This window comes from Strigops habroptila, chromosome 2 (assembly GCF_004027225.2).
Source record: "Strigops habroptila isolate Jane chromosome 2, bStrHab1.2.pri, whole genome shotgun sequence".
NCBI lineage: Eukaryota > Metazoa > Chordata > Aves > Psittaciformes > Psittacidae > Strigops > Strigops habroptila.
The window spans coordinates 105,318,112-105,340,630 of record NC_044278.2 but is presented as its reverse complement, the minus strand read 5'-3'; the positions used below and the strand labels follow the sequence as shown (position 1 = coordinate 105,340,630).

The window sequence follows — 22,519 nt, the reverse complement described above, 5'->3', positions numbered from 1 at the left end:
ACAGACATGTACACACAGCTGTTACTGAAAAAGTCCCCAGGCTATTGCACACCTTTCAGTGCAGCGTCAGCATTTTGATCAGTTAAAACAAGGAAGATTAAAAGAAAAAAAAAAAAAAAAAACCCAAAACATAAAACCAACCAACAGCACACACACTGATAATACACATGATTATGTTAGAGCATGACTACTACTGGAGCCCCCAGCAGCTATGGTCACAGGGAAAGCAGGGGGAGCACTACAGCAGGGACATGAAGTTAAGTTTAACCCTGAAATGCTTAGAGGTGATGCAGAAACACAAACCATATGGGATATACACAAGGGAACAGAAGCTCATCAGATTGTTTGCCCCTTTTCCCCTTACAGATAACCATTCCACATAGGTGAGTACACAACTTCAAGATGGTTTCAAGCACATGTCCAAATAGCAGGGCTTTAACAAAAATATGTTTGGCAAAAAAAAAAAAAAAAAAAAATTCCTTTGATGTAAAACAACTGTAGGTAGCCCAAAAAAAGCTACACAACCTTGGCAATGCAGACTTTACTTTGAACTTGAACAAGAACTGCTATCCTGAAGCTAAGGGTAAGAAAGCAGGATAAGGACAGCAGCTCCTTTAACTGAAAAGCAGAGTGGCAATTTGTTAATAATGACAGGGCACCATTAGCACTATTTGACACAAAAAGGTAGAAAGGTACAGACTTTGTACAGAGTAGGTACGCACTGAAGTAAAATGCTTAACACGGGAGAGTAGGAATCACATCACATAAGGATTTTAAGAACAGGTTAACTTATTTTTGACAGACGGTTGTCTAGGTATGACTGATCCTGCCTTGAGGCAGGGGTTGGACTAAGTAACCTCTGAAGTCCCTTCTGGCCCGATTTTGGATAACTCTAGTGTGTGTGTAGGGCAGCAAAGGTAAAGATGAATATTCTGATAAAGGTGAGGTGGTCTTATATGCTGTTCTGCTGAGGAGGAGAGGATTAGAGGCATGGGGGGTAACACAACAACAGACAGACATGGTTTGAGAGGGGACGGAACAGGGACAATACCACCCATATGAATTTAATCCAATTCATGGGATTTGAACTTGTTTAAATTTCCATTCAAAACACAGTTATAAAAGTGCCTTACAGCAAATCTGTAAGTGCCTGGCTTTTAGAACAGTGCTAAGTTCATATTCAGAAGAGCTTTAATAGAATTCAAAACCATCAACTAAAGGACAGTAGATGAGTAAGTTACAACAGTAGTATTTTCAGACTAAGCTAAAAAAAAAATAAATTAGGGCTTCAAATATAAAGTGTTAACTTCTTGGTTGTCTTGAATTTATGAGCTCATACCAGTGTGAAATCTGATGCTTCTTAAATCCTACCTCTTCAGTGACATGAAAGATTGTTTACCACATGATACTGTACAAGCAAATAACACTTTGGTGAGGTGAAATCCAGCATTTAGATGGAAACATTTTGTACTTTCCTACAGTTCAGAAACTTACCCTGTTAAGGAACTGAAGCAATAAAAATATAAAGTTACTGCCATTTTATACTGCTCAGAATAAATGACTGAATTGCAAGTGTCTGTTCAACCTTTAGTACAAAACACAAAACAGGATTTAAGGAAGTACTAGCTTTCAGAACTACATTTTCTAAAAATCAAACTTGCAGATTTAGAGGTCTTCAGGGGGGATTGTGTAGGTTTTTCTTTGCTCCTTTTTTTATTTAAAACACACACAAAAAATGAAGGCAACTTTTGCTTCATCTAGTATCAGTATCATGACATGAAGAGATCCATCTTTTTCCATGATGTTCATGTGCCCTACAAAACTTTCAAAAGAAAGACAGTCAAGCTGGTCAGGCTGCTACAGAAGGGATGAAGATCCTTTTTGTTCCTTTAGGGAAGGGCAACAAGATCTCAAACAGGTTGACTAACATCCTCCTCCCAACACCTTTTCTCAAAGGATCAGATCCTTTGTTTTATTCTAGTGTGATTCCATCGACCCTGAAAAATAGGGTAAGTGATCTAGGAAAGGCAATGGAAACAGAATACAGCCTAGAAAGGAGCACTGAAAGAGAACGTGAAGCAAGATTAACTGCTGGGCAGGATGATAGTTATGGCAGTGATGACCTCCTGTAACGGGGACTAACACTATATTCAAGTCTGTAATGGTAACACCACCAGTTGCTTTATGCACAAGATGGGGAGTGAATGTTAGAAAGTTTGGAAGGACAAAAGACCATTCAGCAGCAGCACCACAGCAGCAACAGTGGAAAGCTGTTTACCCAAACATCATCTTTCAGTTCAACTTAAACACTGACTTGATAAAGTTTTTTACAGTAAATCTTTGAGATCAGACTGTTTCAAACCCTAAAATCGGGAAAAGAGTATTCTCAAAACCTCTGCAAAGACAGCAAGTCAGGTGACATGCTTAAAACTAGCTCCCTCAGAAGCCAAAACATAACTTCTGGTGCCTCAGGTCAGTTTTTAAGATAAGTAGGGTAAAACCAGGCCTAAGGTTATATTTACCCAATTGAGAGCAAATAGACCCATGTTTGTCCAGTGCTCGGAGCTAACTGGTGACCAGTCCAGAAGAAGCCATGTAACTGCAATGCTTGCATACTCTGCCTTCCAGCAGCTCCATATTTACAGAGGTATGTCATTAATGCAGCTTCCAAACCAGAACCTATGAGCTCAGGGCAGCTGAAGACATCTTCACCCACTGCTGTCTGTACATATTCCCTCATCCCCAGAAGTAAAAACGTTCTTGAAAGCCATTAGGAAAGTAAGACAAAAGCTAGGGGTAGAAACTGGTACCAGACAAAGACAAATTCTTATGACAGGAGACACCTATTGTCAATGCTCCAAAGTCAATGCTGGGCTCCTATTCTGAAGCACCACTATCGGAAGACACTGGTGTAAGGCTTTTAGGCAGAGTTCCTTTAAAAGGCAAAATTATAAATACCTCAAGACCATAAGGTATAAGTTACAAACTTAATTTCATGCCCTTGCCAGTCTGCTTTGTTCCATGCCACATCATGACTGATGGGTTCAGAGATCACCTCTTAGCCACCCTCTGCACCCAGCTTCAACCAGCCCAGCCAGGCCTTGCACTCCCCAAGGTACACAGCGGCTCAAGTGTCAAGAGTAAGTTTTTAGCAACAGTTAGTCGTCTTATCCTCTGAGAGATGGTAAACTTTATTGTTCTGTTAGTAAATTGTTCCAAAGCAAAGCATTTAAAAAGATATGTTTTCATTTTACTCTTAGCATTGTGCTAAGAGATCATACAAGTATTGCACTGATTTCTATTCAGCTTATATTCTTCAGGAGCTAGACACACGACAACTCAAATCTATTTTTAATAGTGAAAGGAGTACATCTGAGCTTAGTACCCAGTAGTCACATACAGACAGAAGACAAAAATCATCATACATTCATGGAGGAAAGTTAAGAACACAATACTAAGAAACATTTATTTCATCCATGATATTCTCATGCCAGGGACATTACAATACAAATGTATCCATTAATTTGACTTCATGTGTCTTCATGGAGTTTTCAGCTAACAGAAAAGTTGTTTCAGAATTAAAGCTCTTAATGATGCAAGAAGCTTGCAGTGCACATTCAACTAAATGCTATAGATTATGCACTACTTCTAAGTAGCACAGAAAAGCTCTGAGAAGTGAAACTGAGCAAATACTCAGTTTCATAGTAAAAAAAAAAAAAAAACCAGACCAATTTCCTTCTGAAGTTGATGCAAAGCAGTAATCAAGAAAAGTTACTTCATAAAAATGCTCAGAAGAAGGAATATGTAAAATCATATGCATCAAGGCATACCTTTTTTTTAAAGGTTCTTGACATTACTGTTATGAATTTTCCCCTTACTCAGTCCTTCTAATTATTTCTTGCATCTTTTTCACTTTTATAGCTTCACCAATGTAATTTAAGAAGTTCCACTTTTTACTACTTCATCCGATTTGTTTTACATTATGTCCCATGAAAACAACATAGAAGGCAGCTGCCCACAGAATTCATCCAAGGAGAGCAAACATGAAGGAAATTTTTAAAGCTTGAAGTGGACTTACTCTACAAAGGCCAAATTTGAAGAGAAGTTAAAATTTAACTGAAATCTAGGTTAAAGAAGTGCAGTTCTCGTAGAAGTCTTTAACAAGTTAATCAGTAGGCTATATCATTAAGCAAGAAAACAGAGTCCTCTATATTCAACTAACAGTAATGCAACTGATATTTTTTAAGTAACTAAACATCAGAACACTCTCCCTCATAAATTACAATTAGTCCATTTTGTCCTTCCAGGTTCAAAGCTGCACTAGGCAACGTTTCTGAAGTTTAACACATTTCAGCAAGAAAGTAGTATGTTCGTTGCTGAAATAAGGCTGTAAGCCTAAGAATTAACATTCTATCTTTAATTTTCTCTTGGAAAGGGAGTGGAATAGACTAGTTCAAATAACTTGCCCACTTACATTGTGTATTTGGTAACACTTTGTATCAAACCAAAATTTGATGCTATGGTTTGGAATTGATGAGCTGACATGACCACCGACAGTGTTCCACAAGTATTTGCTACCCTTAAGCACAACTACTGCAGCTATTGAGTTTATTTTTATTTCTATACTAAACACCTACATGTTGAGATATCAAAAGGGCTAAGGGAACATAAAATAGTACCAGAAAGCTTGAGTTAGCCCAGGTAGATTGTTGCTATTCAGAGACTATCAACACAATACTGCTGTCTTCAATACCTGAAGGGAACACAGAGTTTCTTCTCAGAGGTCCATGCTGATAGGATGAAAGGCAAGAGACTCAAGTTGCAAGAAAGGAAATTCCAATTAGATTCTGGGTAAGAAGTTGCACAATGAGGGCAATCAAACGTTGTAATAAGTTACCCAAAGAGACCAGTAGTGTTTATCTTTGAGAGATATTCAAAACTCATGGTCCTGCAATGGGTTGGACCAAATGATTTCCACAGATTCCTTCCAACTCAAAGTTACTTTGATTCTGCAACATTTGCTCGATGTCTGTTCCATTGATCAGCTGATGGAGAGAGGAAGGCAGGAGAGGATGCAGCCCCTGATTAAATCTCAAGTAGCATGCAAAGCCTTATTCAAAAAAATCTTACTGCTGAAAAGGCTAATGGGAACAGTAGCATACCAAAATTCAGTATCTCTGTCAGAGCAACAAGAACCAATAACTCCATTGCAGCTGTGCTCAGCTTCAAAAGAAGATAGAAAAATAAAAAGTGAGGATGATAGGGAGATGCAAAGTTGGCAGCTAGAAGGATCAGATCCTTACAGGTAGCATACGGAGAAAGTAAAAACACCATATGGACATATCAGGTAGTAAGAAACACTTGAAAGAGCAAAAGAAAACTGGCAGAACTAGGAGAGTCTACTGGAAGCAAGAAGGCAGCCTTCACAAAGTCGATACAATACCCAAATGAACACTGTGATGTAGGATTGTTAATCTGTCAAAATAAGACAAAGCAAGGGTGGTGGCGCATACATACGCACACACCCCCCCCCCCATGCAATTTACAGGAGGAATAACAAAAATTAAAATTTTTCCCTACTTGGACAAAAATGCATAGGAGCAAGAGATGACCAGTGTACAAAAGGATCTGAAACTGGAAAACACCCACAGAGCAGTGATTTCTTTACAACTGTTCTGCCTTCTAACCCTTGCAGAAAACTGAAGCCTTAGTCTTGGGGCTCCCAGGGTCTATCTCAAATTGGAAGAAGCTGAAGAACTCATACAACAGAGGAGAGTGGGTTCCAGGATCAAGGTACTGGAACATGCTTTGATATGGTCGAAATATCAAACACAGTAACAATGATAAGAAACCGCATACTTGAAACAAAATTTAATGTACACTATTTTGGTACCAAAGCGCAGAAGAGTGGCAACCATAACTCAGCTTCAGGAAAGATCTCAACAATGAATCTGTAAGCCTTATGTCTCTATCAAGCAAGTTAAGGGACAAGGGTAGCACCCAATGAGTTAAACGGGGAAGAATCAAAGCAGCTTTTCAGATGGAAGTCCTGACTCACAGACCTAGTAGAATTCTCTCAAGGAAGCGGCAAGCACAGACACAGGAGTCATGTAGCTGATGCAGTTGGTGTGACTACCCAGAAATCTTGGGGAAAAAAAAAAAAAAATAAAAAAAAAAATAAAAGCTTTCAAGGAAGTTAACTGGTCACATGGGAGATAAAAGGTCTTTTCACAGACAGTAACTGGGAAAGAGATAGTAAGCAGAAAGTAGGAAGAACAGTCAGTTCTTAGTCAGTAGAAAATGCTGACCAGAGCTGTTTTGTGGACATGTGTGTTCTTTGTTATATCCATTCATAAGTGACCTGAAAGTCAGCTTGTAAAATTAAGCTGGTCATCATCACTACAACTGCAAACATTTGCAGAAGGATTTTACAGGACTGAGTGACTAGACAAGGAATTTGCAGATTAAGCTCAGCAGAGGTAGGTGATACCTATGTGAAAACAATTATATGAACTGACAAGCACTGAGCTCATTACGGATGAAAGAGTAAGATACAAGGGTAACTGTATGTGTCATGATCTGGAGAAAAAGAAGTGAACACAAAATAGTATACCACTGTAAAAGTCTATAGTGCATTCACACCTTGACTCCTGTGTGAGGCTTTGCACTGTCTCCCGTTCCCTCTCTTTCCACCTCACCAACTTGGGGAGGAAGTAAAACTCTGGAAATCTGTCCCCTTCTAGTTCAATTTGTTATTAGGGATGCATTGCCACTAAGCAGACTGTGGGAATTAAGCCCAAAACAGTATAAATTGTAAATTCTTGAGTGCAGCACACACACACAGACAGTTAATGGTTCAATATGTGTGGGACCACATAGGGTAGAACATGCCAAGTCTAATGCAAACGCATTCATACTTTATCCCAGAAATAGTCCCTGATTCACTTATTCCCTGAACTATGCCCATACCAGTGATCATATTAATGGTTAAGCAGCCACAGACTATCAGGTCCAGTAATTCGGCTTGTGCCTCGTCCTAATTTTGCTTAGCAGCACAGATTCCAGCCCTATACATCAAACCTGTTTTTAATACTCTAAAACTCCGAGATAACTGCTTTTGGCTACAGTGCTCCTTCACATTCAGAGTAGAAGTCACCCCTGGGCTCAGCCATGCTCCCTGCCCTCCTGACATGGAGATGAAGAAACACATTTTAGTCCCAGTGCTAGGATGTGTGCTGCTCCCTAAGAGATAATCAATCCCCAGCAATCTCCTGCCTACCTTCCCTTCACATTCATCTTTCTAACAGGTACAGTCTTTGTTACACATGGAGGTCAGCAATTCTCTCTCAGTTTAGCTGCCAGCCTCTTCCAACATAACCCAGAAGAAACTTGCAAGGACTCTCGAGTAGGAAATCCTGCAAAGAGGCATGTACTCTCATGTCAAGATACTCGGTTAGAAAGAACTTTAATTTTAACAAGCACAACTACCCTTATGGGATCAGGATGTTGAACTCTCCACCGCCCACTACTGCACAACAGTACAGCTCTTGATCGTCTAAACTGCCAGAGTTGTCAAATCTTTGCTTACCTGAATGAAAGTAGCACCCTCTACTGCTGCCTTCAGGTCTGTACAGACGCTAATGAGAGCCAACTGCTGCTCCACACTCAACGCTCCTTTCAGGAATCCCGACTTCTCCAGCTCTTTCATTTGTTTGCTGATGGAAGCAACACAAACGCATTTAAGTACTTTAGCATTGTTAACCACCGTTAATTTTTTAAAAAGCTTCTTAACAAACCAGTAGTACTATGCTATTTGCCACTGCATATATTTAATCTCAAAAATATAAATGTTAATTTCAGTCATCATTCTTTGCTCTCTTCAAGCACAGTCAGCTCTAAGATCTACTCCTAGACCAACCTTGTCACTGCCTCAAACTTGTTTTCATTGGTGCCAGATCAGCAAGAATTTTTCTACTCATATTTAATGGCAAGAGAGATCTCTTTAATATACCTCATCTAGTTTTACAAACAACAGCTCTTTTGCTATGAAGCCTCACTGCAGGCACACTGTTTGTCTGGACAGAAATAAATACATTCCATACAGCCAAAAGTCCTTCCTAAGAAACCCATACCACTCTATGGTATTGACTACAGAGCAAGTGTCAGAAATTTCAGGTAGTTACTAAATTGAGTGGCCAGAGCTCGAAACAAATGTTCAAGTACACACCATTGCTGCGGGCGGACATGCTACCTTCTCAAAGTCTCTACAGTTTGAAACCCTCAAATGCCCAGAGCAAGCAAGTTATTTTCAAAACTGTTAAGTCACCTAGAGGAGCAATTTCCACAGAAATTAAAGTGGGATTAAACTATTAGATTACAATCAACCTAAAACTATTTGATGTAGCCATTATCATGGTTAAATCTGTCAGTTACTTCAAGCCAGAACTCCTCTGAGCCTTCGATTATTATTCAGCAAAAATTGTTCATCCTGAAGAGAGGAGGAGTAAATTAACAGCAGAAAAAAAAATTAAATAATCCTTTCTTCTCCCTAACAACCTAGTTCTGAAGTGTTGGCTTATTTTTGGATGCCTTTTTATGTGATAAATAAATTGAACTTGCCACCCAGTTGGTGGGTGGCCAAGCTGTAGTGAACAGAAAAGCTGTACAGTTTGGAAACTGTATTTTGTACCACAGAAATCATATCACTGAATACAGAATCAGCCCATGATCCATCATATATGTTTCTTAAGTGACTGTGGCACACATGAGAGTCTTCAGTAGGGGCTTTACAGAACAGTACACATTAAATGGGCAGAACTTATTTATATAGACGCAGATGATCATTACTCTCAGCTATACCTCAGTCCTTAATACACCTGCCCAGGCCCCTCCACGTATCCAGACAGTAACATTGGATTAATTTTGTATCTAGGAGGTGGGAACCCATGTTTGTCACCATCTACAGCAGCCAGACACCTTCCTTAGTCCTTCAGAAGCAGGGCAGGCAGGCAGCCACAGGGTCAGGATAACATCAGCCCCAGACCGCTTCTCCAGTCCAGCTCCAACACTTAACACCCTGGGGCAGCATTTCCTCACCCCCTGCCAATGACATGGCTGCAGCCACCAGCAATCCTGAACGCACCAGACAGGGAGCAACTGAAGCCCAGTTCTCAGTCGCTTTATGAAGTTGTGGGAGGTTTCATCTATATTTTTCAAGCAACATTTTTAATTAAAAGGGAGAAGAATGTAGATCACACTGCCTCATTTTCTACCAACTCCTTTCAGGCCACCTGCTGAGCAATGTGTGAGAATGCACTCGCACTTTGTCAAACCATCATTTTATTTAGAGCTCTTCCCTGTCAGCAAGTATTGAGTCCATAGATCAAATAAAAATATTAAGCTTCCTCCTCCAGACTTTCTTAAATAAAACAAGTGGGCTTCACCTTGCATACTCTGTCATGAGACACATCTGAGACAAACATCTTCAGCTCTCTTTTAGAGAAGGGAGAACTAAATTTTTCAGGTGTGTCTGATGTTTTTTAGGCATCTAAGTATGCAATAATGTTTTATAATAGTAGGAAATGAGACATTGAGACCACAGTATTCTAAGTCAAATATGAAAGTTTACAGGAATTTATTTTAAAACAATCCAGTTCCTAACTAACTATACAGAAGCAAGTCACACCTTAGCATCAGATCTTCAGCTTGAACTGGCTCACTAAATTTACCATTAACGTCCAAAGAATCAGAATTTTACTTCAGCATACACATAGTTGTGTTCCTGCCCAAATTCAGTGCATTCTTGCTCATAGGCTGCATATTGCTTTAAAAAACAAAACAAAACAAAAATTTAAGTTTGAAGAGACCACAATTGAACTACCTCCTTCTCTGACAAACAGGGTGAAAATCTTCCTGTGTAATACTACATTTATCTCATCCTCCCTGGTCCTCTGAAATGCCAGTCCGTGATTGCTAACTGAAGGATTCCAAAAGGCAAGAGTCATAGACCAAGAGATCTGGCTTTTATTTTTCTTCCACAAGCTCTTACAGAAGTTTGCAGCACCTGCCTCCTGTTCCATGCCTTTCCTCCTCTGCTAGTGATGATCATTCTGTCATCTCTGCTTCTCTATCATAAGCAATTACACACTATACTGTGTACTAAGAACACCATTTCTTAATTAACCTGCAAAACCACCACCTTCATCCTTTGGAACTTAAGGCTTGACTGGTTTTTTTTCCTCCCCCCCCAAAAAAAAATCTTCCTGTTAACATTCATGCTTCATATCAGCCATTTCTTTAATTTAGTATGGTTACTTAAAGCATGGAATAAGGAATACATGCATTACTTCAATTTTGGCCTTTCCTCCAAGGACATTTTCTCCTTTGGCCCCCCTCTGCCAATAATTTACTGACATTTTGGTTGTTTTGGTCCACAAATGAATTTTAAGTCTTCCAAATGCTAAGCTCTCTTTATATTCTCCTGGGGTATTAGACGGCCACAAACGTGTGGCAAAGGAAGGGAGCATCCCCTGATACATTAAGGCACCAGCCAGACCAGCTGGTACATACAGCAGTACACCACTGACACCTGCTGGGTGACTTTTTATTCAAGGCAGCCTGGACTTCAGGGTGATCATCCCTGAGGATGACCACAGACAGAGGGCACTGCAGCCACGTGCACAGCACGCACCACAGGACTTTGCTCTGCAGTTGTATCGTGTGCACAGCTTGAAGAGTTTGACTCAGTACCTGCAAAGTCTTTGAAGAATTTCCGTAATAAAATACTACTTCCTTTTAGAGCCCACCCTTGGGCCCACTACCTGCAGTTTTACTGTTGTATCTGGCTGCCTATGTCAACACTACTCTGGGAACAGAGCCAGTATTTGCTTCAAGATAAGGCAGCCAACCTCTAGTAACACTCCTGATCACATAAACTGCCTAGAACGCTCTTGGTTACAACTCCTGTTGTAAAAGTCTTTACAGAAGGATCTTGCAAGTGATGCTAACACTTAAGCCATTTTTTTCATATCCCACTGCCTCACATTTACCCATAGCTACTACTGCACAGTCATAATATTCAGCACACACTGTTGCAACGAGCAAATACCTGCAACACAAAAGACCACTTAATCATAAACTTACTACCAAAACCATTAACAAGAAAGGAAGGAAGAGAAGACAACACGTTTAGCCAACCACCACTACCCAAAGACTAGCACCACCATCTAGCACTACCATCTAGCGCTGTCTGATGAGAGGGTAGTTGGCATGAGAAAAAAATCAAAGAAAAACAACCACAACATCCCCCCACCCAAAAAAACCAACCAAAAAAACCCACACCAAAAAAAAAAAAACCACAAACACAAACAACCCAGGGAAAAAAACCAAAACTCAACCAAAAAAACACCACCACCAAAACAAAAAAAAACAACAAAACCACCCACACCAAAAAGCTGAACCAAACAAAATATCACTGGTCCCATCTATCTAGCCTGAGACACAACAGATCAAGTAGCCAACTGAGAGCCCCCGACACTGGGACCAGCTCACTGTCCACACATGAAATGGCCAAACAGTAAGCTGCTAATACTGAGTTGCAGTTGGCCATCTGAATGCATTACCAGCCACTTTCCCTCTTCCTGCCTTCCCCGGACTAAAGGTAAACACAAAACAGACCACCATGGAAGAGTTATTACATATTATGTCTTCATGAGACTGCAGTACAATCTGGACCACAAAAGTATGTACGTTTCTGTCCAGACAAGAGACATCCAGAGCTGTCAAATACTTCATCCGTAGGTTTGGCAGTATATTAAAGAGGGATAGTTGCACATCTGCCTTTGACACAGTTTTGAAGAGGCACAATGCAAAGGACTACAGTATAAGAGCATGGTGATGCACAAAAGCAAATCAAAATTCTGAGATCTCCTGAAGTTATCATACATACAACCTGCTTTCCAGCCATGGCACTCTCAGGATGTTAATTTTGCTTGTCTGATTTAAGTTTAGGTTCAAGATGGAAATTCTCACCAAACCCAAAGTAGGCCTACCTAAACCAGAGACCCACAGCTCACATCTTTGCTTCTAACCATGCCGACCCAGCCTGAAACCTGAGGCTCTCACAGTCACAGATACACTGGCTGAAAGGGGCCCTGGGAAGTCTCAAGTCCAGCTTCTTCTACCTGCAGACATACTGCTAACACCAGATTCGGTTAGCCTTGTTTTTGTGTAGCCAAGCCTAGAAAGCCTTCAGGGATGGAGATTTATCCAGCTTTTTGGACAACCTGTTACTTCCATATACCAGGCAAATGTCAACACCATAACTGTTCTCAAAACACAGCCTTTGCAATTACAAAGATCACTCTTATCTAAATCACATATTCTAGCTGCCCAGGGGTCTGGCTCCCATAGTAGAATGAGGTGAAAAGACAACATTTTCCTTTGGAGGTGTCTTCAACTACAGAATGGCCAGGGCAGAGCCTTTTGAGAGACAGAACATATCCCCTCCCAAAGCCTATTAATACATTCTCTAGTTAATTCTGCAAATGAAGCAATTTCACCTAGCTAGTTACTTGCACTTTCCAAGTGGGAGAGCGGGGAAGGAGAGCAAAGAAAAACTGAAAAGGCAGAATCAAGACCATGATTCTGAACCAAGTACAAGCTTGATGTGTCAGTGTCAGGCACTCAATTACCAAAATACACTTTGAAAAGAATCATCTAGTTAGAAGTTGTCCCGTTGAAGGAGATATATAAAACTATCAAGGAAGACTTAAGCCAAGCTTCATTTTGCCCTTGATACAAGTATAGTGTTGATACAATACACAACAGAGACAGGAAGAGAAAGCCAGTTTGGGAAAGTATCTAGCCACACAGCTATGGAACATGCCACAAGCTAGGAAAAGAAGGCAGAGCCTGCATCACTGTACTCCTCATGCTACAAAACCAACCCAGTAAACCGTTCCCCTTTTATACACACAAAGCAGAAGAGGGCACCAGACCGCAAGAAGTAATGTACATTTTCTAGAAACTAGTCTGCTCCTGAAAAGAGACAATGAACCTGTGTTACAGGGGAAAGTCTTTCAAAACTCTGGCTATAAAGAGAGTCATAGGCACAAATACAGTTTATTTCATTGGCCTTGTGACCTACCATATATCAGGCACTCCATTACAGTTCCAGATCCCCATTTACAACAGTACAGAATTCTTAAAGTACTTCACTTGGCCAGGGGTAGGACAGGGGAAATACCACTTTTTCTAGCTCCCACATCTTGTTCAGTTTTCATAGCAACTGCACTTCTACAGCATGGAAAAGCTGAGGTTGCTTAGTGCAGTGCTGCACTATGTATCAAGTTCAATAATATTTATGGCTAAATTAATAATTAATGAAGAGAGGAAGTATGACATCCTGATCTCAAGACTGTTTGGCTCCAAGTCTTTAAAGGTCCAATGTCTTTGAACCACGCAGAAGACCAATTTATAGTCAGATAAAGCAGACATACAAGTAATTCTCACTGAACAGCCTCACTTTTAGTTTAGATTCAGTACCACACACTGAGATCTGCTATGTTGTTTTTTAATAAAAGTTATCTACAGCTTTTATGCATACAACTGTTTGTGATTTTAGATATTAAAACCAGTCATCTGCTCCTGTATCCTGGAAGAGATGAAGTTTTATATCTAAGTAAATATCATATCCAACCAGCATCTACTTCTAGAAAGAAATCACAGAATACATGTGCAAATATCCAAGTTTTAGTGTCCTCTTCAACTAAACTTTCTACCCTTGAAATAGTTTTTCATTATATGTGCAAAAAATGTTCTATACAAAACATGAACCAGTTACATAGTGGGGGGAAATACAGCATTTCTACCGGAATTTACGAATCTTTATCAGCAGCATAATTTACAACAGTAGCACAGTAATTATTTGAAAAAAGTTTACGTATTACAAGAATCATAAAAGTTTTCTTAGGGGCATGCACTAAAGTTTTTCTACATCCTATCTCTTAGGATTATTTTGAGGAATAGGGTACTACTTCTTTTTCTAATTCTCATTATTTTAAAGTTTAGCAATCTTGCACTCAAAGCAGAATCACACTGACTCAAAAGACAGCATACTGCATACGAGTTACATCTTCCAAGGCAAGTTACTACAGCACACATTCAGTAGGTCAAATGTAGCATAAAGCTGTTCATCAGTGTTTCTTCAGAACATAAGGTTGTTCCATTAGAGCAGACACTGGTTAATAATGTCACTGGTACACCCAGTTCAGTCCAACGTGCGGTCGTTTCATGTGTCAAGGCACCAACTGCCATGTGTCTGTCAACAGGTAGATAGGTAGTAAATCCATCACACCATGTTAGGCCTTAGTAAACACACTCTCCTTTTCTTTCTGTATCTGGTTTACTGATATTGTGGCCACCTGATACATATTTCCACTTGTTTCAGTAGATCCAAATCCCATGCTTTAATCTCAAGTTTTTCTACCTATGACAAGTGCTTTGAATAAATTTACAGATTCATTTCAGATTTTCCATACAGATACATGGAGGCTTTCCTCACGATTGTAGGTCCATCCCAGACTCACTCCAGTCCTCTTGCAGGACTACACACCACTGCTGCCTACCTATTGTTCTGCAAGAGTTGAACTCATTAGGTTAATGAACCCTGCGAAGTTCTGAATTTATATAAAGGGCAATGAGTTGCAAGCCGATGTGCTAAAAGTCAATGACATAGAATATTTAATACTTAAGTACCATTTCTGTCAAAGCAGTATTGCCTCCTTTTAGAAGTGAATGTTGTTTACTAGTCAAATCCCACTTTTGTTTAAAAAAGGGAAGATACAAATAGTCATCTCCACACTCCAGTTTCTCCTTAATATGTAAAGGATCTGCATACACTGAAAGTTCATGGACTGCAGTCTGGGGTGGAACAAATACTTTTCAATACAAAACCAAAAGAACCCACAAAACCCCTAAGCCTAAAAGCCTCCCTTAAAGTACTTAGCTATCTGAAGGGAAAAAAGAAAGCAAATCCCAGCAAGTCCAGAGAAGTAGCCACCAGCTGGCTTTGTTGGACAGCTCCAACAGGCATTCCTCTGCCACTCTCTCATGCAAGCCCCCATTACCTATTCAAGCTCCAGCTCTCAACACAAGTATCATATTAGTAACTCAAAGGGATTTACTGCAGCTTGTGTGCTATGAAATCAGTGCAAAGAAGTTTGACATCATGTTAGAGACATCAATTTGATAGATGGACCACTCGGTGGATAAAAAACTGGCTCGATGGCTGCACGCAAAGAGTTGTGGTAAATGGCTCTATGTCCAGTTGGAAACCTGTAACGAGTGGTGTCCCTCAGGGATTGGTGTTGGGACCGGTCCTGTTCAACATCTTTGTCGGTGACATGGACAGTGGGATTGAGTGCACCCTCAGCAAGTTTGCCGACGACACCAAGCTGTGTGGTTCGGTTGATACGCTGGAGGGAAGGGATGCCATCCAGAGGGACCTTGACACGCTTGTGAGGTGGGCCGATGCCAACCTTATGAAGTTTAACCAAGCCAAGTGCAACGTCCTACACCTGGGTCGGGGCAACCCCAGGCACTGCTACAGGCTGGGCAGAGAAGAGATTCAGAGCAGCCCTGCAGAAAAGGACTTGGGGGTGTTGGTTGACGAGAAGCTTAACATGAGCCGGCAGTGTGCGCTTGCAGCCCAGAAAGCCAACCGTATCCTGGGCTGCATCAAAAGAAGCGTGACCAGCAGGTCGAAGGAGGTGATCCTGCCCCTCTACTCTGCTCTTGTGAGACCCCACTTGGAGTACTGCGTACAGTTCTGGTGTCCTCAACATAAAAAGGACATGGAGCTGTTGGAGCGAGTCCAGAGGAGGGCCACGAGGATGATAAGAGGGCTGGAGCACCTCCCATATGAAGACAGGCTGAGAGAGTTGGGGCTGTTCAGCCTGGAGAAGAGAAGGCTGCGTGGTGACCTCATAGCAGCCTTCCAGTATCTGAAGGGGGTCTACAAGGATGCTGGGGAGGGACTCTTCCTTAGGGACTGTAGTGGTAGGACAAGGGGTAATGGGTTCAAACTTAAACAGAGGAAGTTTAGATTAGATATAAGGAAGAAGTTCTTTACAGTGAGGGTGGTGAAGCACTGGAATGGGTTGCCCAGGGAGGTTGTGGATGCTCCATCCCTGGCGGTGTTCAAGGCCAGGTTGGACAGAGCCTTGAGCCACGTGGTTTAGGGCAAGGTGTCCCTGCCCATGGCAGGGGGGTTGGAACTAGATGATCTTAAGGTCCTTTCCAACCCTTACGATTCTATGATTCTATCATTCTATGATTCTATGACAGTATTTTGATAGATATAATGATTAAAATACTGGTTGACGAAACTGCATAGCTTGTATTTGCGTCACGAAACCGACATTGTCCAGAAACTAGGCTTTTTAACTAGGATGGTATAACAGCCAAGATACACAAGTTAATTATAAGTTAAGAACACCTTATGCAAAAGACAAAACTTGCCTTGAACTCCTATAGGACAGCAAATGCAAGAATGGGCCAGTACAGACACACTCAAATAGCACTCTATCCTATTACACACGACACTTTATGCTTCACTTTTCCAAATTCAAACCCTTGGAAGGCTGATGTCCTAATTTTCCTATTAAATAAGAAAAAAATAGCAGTGAGTGGTGTCTTTAGTAATGTAGACTGCAAAACTGCCCGCTCTACAGTAACCGAGAATCTCATCCTGGCTGCCACTATTACAGTAATTCTGTAAAAAACAAAAGTGTCTCTCATCTAGGTGGAGCAACAGAAATTGTTGGTTTGACTAACATCTACTTAGAAAGAGAGGCATGGGGAAATAAAAGACTTTAAAAATGGTCTCATGGGCATAAACCAGCTCTATTTCCAGGACCATCCTCAAGAAGAAGTTGAACAGGACCAACTAGACGCTGCCCCTTGTAACACAAGGAGTACCGGCCAAACAAAGCGGTCGAGGAGCCAGGTTCAAAACAAACAAAAGGCAATAGCTCTTCACACAGTGAACAGTAAACCTGCAGAACACAAAGTCCTTTGGCAAGGAGGATGCAAAAGGATTCACACAGGTTCCAGGGAAGGTTAGAGAAATTCTTGGAAGAAATTCAGAGTTACTGAATACATGAACAAATTCAAGGCACTGAATGTTGGGGGAAGGGAGCAGACAGGCAGGACTTGAACTTGTAGCTCTGTCGTGCAACAAAAGTTTGGGGCTTTAGCCATAGTGCTGCAGGGCAACAGAGAAATGGGCTGGAGGACTGTTGGTCTGAACCAGTGTGACTACTCTCATGTTGACACACTCAGATTTGTTCCTTCTAGAGATAACTCCCAGCCTTCACTATAACCAGTCATCTTTAACAACTTCTTCTTCTAGGACCCAAAAATACGAGTTAAGAATTTAAAAAAATCTAGTTATAGAATACTAACAACTGTAGCAGGGCTTCTCAACAATCCATAGTAGCCTACTTCCATTTTGAAAGAGTCTTTGTTGTCTTTCTATGTACAAACTTTTCTGTTCATGTATTTTAAGCTTATCCTACAGATAAACTAATCATGGTAAACACTGTTTCAAGAATTTGGATTTAAACTTAAACTCCTAAATCATTACTTAAGAATTAAAGTGCTCTTCAGAAGTGTCATTGAGAGATCTGGGAACACAGTTCTGATCTTAACCGGACTTGTATTTCAAAGTTAAAGCCTTCTTCAAAGATTAAAATGTATGCTCCCTTGAATAGTAAGAGATGACTGTTCATTCATAATCACAGAAATCCCACAGTTTCATTGCAATCCCAGTCATTTCAAGCCAGGTGACCTACCGAATACTTTCCAGTGCACTTGTTAGCTGCTGTTGTGCAACATCATAAAGTTTCACCTTGAAGCCTCCAGCAGCAAACACCATGGCCCAGCTGCGACCAATGAGTCCACTGAAAAGAAAAAAAGTATCAGCCAATCAATAAAGCAGCATTTCTTTTGAGGAATGAGGTCTCACAAATGTTGCAAGAAGGAAACCAGAGCTTGGACTTTTCAATATCTGATTAAAAGATTGGTTACATGTTGATAAGAAACAACAAACAGAGAAATATCCTTTGCTAGCTGTGTAGCAGCTTCTCTGAGAGCTGGGAGAAAGATAATGGGGAATAAAAAAAAGTCCAAGTAAAACAGAAAAAGGACAGCAGAATTCAAATAGTAGGAACTACTACTTTGGGACACTGGACTCAAGTATCAACACTTTTGGCAGCTACAATCTTAACCTGGAATTGGTGCATAAAATTACACTAAAGAGATTTAAAAAAAACCCAAAACTAATTTGTCCAGTTCATAGTCTAAAGACAGACAGCAGCCTACTGGTCCAAGAGTTCAGGATCCTGCTTCAGAGCTGATCAGAAAAAACTGAGACCCAGCTACTGAAGTTGTGGGTGCTCAGCAATTCAGGAAGTATCATAAGCATGTGAAAAGGGGAGGAAAGAAAAAAGGCAGACAACCAAACATGGGTTTGATACTACTTTTCCACCTACCCTCCTCTAGCACTACATTTATTTTTAGATGAAGCACTCTTATAATGCTGGAAGCACATAGGAACAACCTGCCTATGTCCCTACACCTTTTGACTAAGTCCCATTACCGAGAAACACAGAGAAGAAACTTGTAGCGACTGACAATTTTATCATGTCTCTCAAAGCAATGCAGGTTTTAACTTAGATTTATAGCAGGTACAGTCTCTTCAAACACAAGCGCTGAGGCACAGTGTCATAAGCTTAAATCACCTGAGATCACCAAAAATAAAAAATAAAAAAAATCCCTAACAGAGACAAGAGCAGAACTCCATACCCACAGTGGGGGGTTTAATAATTACATGTATTTCCTGTCATTTCCGAAATCATTGTATTTGCAGTATTAAACTTCAGCAACCTCTGGCAACTGGAAAATGCAATGTCACTAGGGCACTGATAAAGGATTAGAAGGGGAGTAAAAGTCAGAGATAAAGCAGTAGGGCAGATGAGAAAAGAAGGAAGAGAAAACAGGAACACATTCAGCCTTTGGTTTAAATATTAAAAAACAAAACAAAACCAAACCCAGGAAGTTGCAGGAAACAGCAGGAATCAGTGGAAATAATTAGGAAAAAACAAAAACAAAACAAAACAAAAAAAACCTTTGCATTTAGTGTTGTTAAGTGGACAGTAAGTTCTCACTTGATACTTACCATTTAAAAGAAAAAACACAACCTCACTGTACTAAGTTCAGACCTCAGCAGTTCTCAAGCAAGCTACAGAACAAACGTGCCACAGCAGGCACAGCAAGCGAGAGCAAAGCTCTCAACCCTTCGCACACCCATAGCACTCCCCAGGCTCCGCTGGTAACAGCCAGCTTTATCACCGTCGCATGAGGGCACCGAGACACGTGTCCCGAGACCTCAACTGGTCTGGCTAATACATGCAGACCATGCTTCTAGCACCAAGTTATAGTGGTGTGTTACTGTCTGGCCCATGTTTTCTCTTGCCACCAGATTACTGATCAAATAAAGAACTCAAGAAGAGGATACAACAATGCATTCCCACACAAGTCAGAAATACTGTTGTATCTTGTGTCAAGAAAGTATAATGCAGGAGTGACCAACAGAAACTTGGGAGTTTCTTGACATAGTTGACAGACAGGATCTTAAAGCTGTGCTTGGATTTCTGCACTCCTCTTGCACTTACACACACAAAACACTGCAATGAAAAAGGGCAGCAGTTTTTCAGATCTAAAGAATTACTTCGAGCAGAGATGCTGTGGACGTTTGTTTGTTGGAGTTTGCTTTGTTTGTTTTTTAAGTGGCACAAAGCTGTCAGAGACTTAAGCAAAGACACTCTTTCCAGTGAGTCAGATGTGTGCATTTTCCCCCTGGTTCCCGAAGGCCGGCAGGAACCCGCAGCTGGCCCGCCCCCCTCGCACTGCTCCCCTACCCCAGCGCTGCTCTCCCCCATGCATGACACACGCCGAACCCCACCGTCTGCCCCGAGTTAGCACCTCGCGGCCACGTCCGACGCCTGCAGCAGCCGGGGCAGCGCGGGGAGCGCCCTACTCGCCACGCCGAGCCGCCGAGCCCACCCCGCGCAGGCCGGACCTCGCCGGGACGGCGCCCCAGCCCCTTCGCACGTCCCCGGGCACCCGTTCGCAGAGCCCCCGGGGGCCGAGCCGGGCTGGCGGCTCCTCCCCAGAGCACTGCAACTACCCGCAGAAGGGGAGAGGAGAGATTTTACCTGCCGACGATCGCCACCTGGCCGGGCTCCATGCCTGCGGGGCCGGGAGGTGCGGTACCGGCACGGCACCACGGGAGACAGCGCTACCCCACTGCGCGCGCGCCCGCCCCCACCCACGGCTCCCGCCATGTCACGGCCGCCCCCATTGGTTCCTGCTACGAGTGCTCTGATTGGCTGCGCGCCGCGCCCCTCAGCGGCCGCTCCTGGAGCCGCCCGGTGGCCTTCGCTTCCCTGCCGGCGACAGAGCCCGCCCCGGCCGCGCCCCGCCCCGCGCCACACACACTGGCGGCCCCGGCCCGGGAGCGCTGCGCACCCCGTGTGCACCGCAGGGCAGGGTCATCTGCCTCACGGCTCCAGCGCAGCCTTCACACCTCGACGTGCCGGCAGCGCTGCTTTGGCCCCGTGTAAGGGCCGGTCCTGCACGCTCACCCTCCAAGAGGAAGCAGGCGAGGATGCTCACCTGCAGGACGAGGACAGAGGGCTGCCTGTTACACCGGCTGTGGGGTGGGACAGGCCAAGGTTTGGGTAAAGGCTAAGGGTTTACTTGCCGATAAAATGGATGGACCCCTATGGCCACATAATCAAAGGTGTTCAGGTATCCCCAGGTGAGCTCCCAATGAAACTGAAACACCTGGGAAAGCTTGGGCCATGGGATTCGATCACCTTCAGAGATGCAAAGACCCTGTCACACCTTGGCCAGAGACAGCACTAGAATACATCAAACTCTGCTGCTCTCTGGTTTTTGACGAGCGCACATACAAATTCCAATATAAAGTTCAAATTTCAAACTAATTCCATTCTTTCTTTTCACATTAAGCAAAGCCATCTTATCCTTAAAAAATACTTTCTTCTTGAATTCTGAATTAAAATATTTTTCTTGCTCTTCTTGAGTTTTGTACAAAAACTTTATAAAATTAGGCAAAAGTGTGATATTACAATGACAATATAAATTTTTAAGCTGCTCTACAACATCTACTGTTCCTGCTGGAATGCTGCATTACTCACTTTTTCTAATTTTGTGTGGTTCCTACTCATCTGCATATTGCTCTGTAACCATGCTGGATATTCCTGAAAAGAGACAAGAGTTAATATTTTAAATGCTTACTTGTTATCAAAAATTGTATTACTGTGCTCTTACTGCAGCTGAGAAATACATGGCAGGATTTCTTGCGTTTCTGGCTTTCTGAAAAAAATTAAGTTGAAAATTAACACATTTGTTCCCAGAATAAATGTTTCATGGTTACTGACGAAATTCAGTGAACTTTTGCTTGGCTATCACCTCTCCTAGTTTCCAAGAAAAAAATATAATAAAAGACTTAGCTAGTAACTTTGTACATCCATCCTCCTCACTAGCACTTTGCTAATTGCAACTACCTTCAACAAGGAGACAGAGATGTCCACAGCAGGTGGAAAACCAAACTATAGTATCTCTGTGACTTCCCAACCTTATCACCACCCATGTAACCTGAGACCTGCCAGTAGCTGAGAAATGTAGGTGGAGCAAAGTGAATGTAACTGGGCCACAGGAAGATTGAAGGAAGTGGGATAACAGGGTGCCATGCCAGTTCTGCTGCTTCTGCAGGCTAGCGTAAAGTGTTTTTTTATGATTTTTATCAAGTATCAATTTTGTTCCTTTGAAGACTAATTCAAAATGGCATAACTTGGCACATGTTACAGAGCTCTGTCTAGCCAAAGCGTAACTGAAGCAATCAATGAATCCTTATTTTGCGTACCCAAGTTTTTATTTAAAAGAAAAAAAAAAAAGTTCCTAGAACATAAAACTAAAGTCTCCTGGGCTTGGAAACATGGTTTTCAGAACATGTTCACCATCACTCCCATTTGGAAGTACAGCTGGAAGAGTAATTTATTTTAATAGTCTTTGACCGCCCTAGATGTGCACTCATACCTTGTCTTAAGTAATAGACTATCAGAGACAAAAGCCATTACAGACAAACAATTAGAATTAGCAGAATTAAAAGCTCAGTTAAACTGTTCATGAGGTGTTACTACAGGGCTTTGAGACCTAATCACAGTTGTGATAATAGCAATTACAGGGCCTTTAAGTCCTGTTGGTGAACAAAACAAGAGGTCAGCAGCAATGAAATCTGAACTATATTATTATCACCCATATATTAGTGACAAAGCCACATGCCTCTGTGGTAGTTAATGATTAGGTAATGACAGCAGCCATATTCCCCATTGTTTGTGGTGAGCGGACACACTGATGAGTCCAAACTGAA

The 22,519-nt window shown here is 41.8% G+C and overlaps 1 protein-coding gene across 5 annotated transcripts in view; it reads right to left on the bottom strand.

Annotated features, from left to right (window-relative positions):
* Nucleotides 1-22,519, bottom strand: part of CRYL1 (crystallin lambda 1) — a 59,888-nt gene that overhangs the window by 36,903 nt on the left and 466 nt on the right. For 2 of the 5 annotated variants that reach the window (XM_030477933.1, XM_030477932.1), the window contains exons 3-5: nt 21,285-21,347; nt 17,856-17,963; nt 7,589-7,715 (exon numbers count right to left, since the gene is read on the bottom strand). In XM_030477933.1, the coding sequence (XP_030333793.1) occupies nt 7,589-7,715; nt 17,856-17,938 (210 nt within the window). In that variant the 5' untranslated portion in view covers nt 17,939-17,963; nt 21,285-21,347. Of the gene's footprint in view, nt 1-7,588; nt 7,716-17,855; nt 17,964-20,279; nt 20,424-21,284; nt 21,348-22,519 lie in introns of those variants that run through there. The other 3 variants (XM_030477934.1, XM_030477935.1, XM_030477931.2) reach the window with 2 other exon arrangements.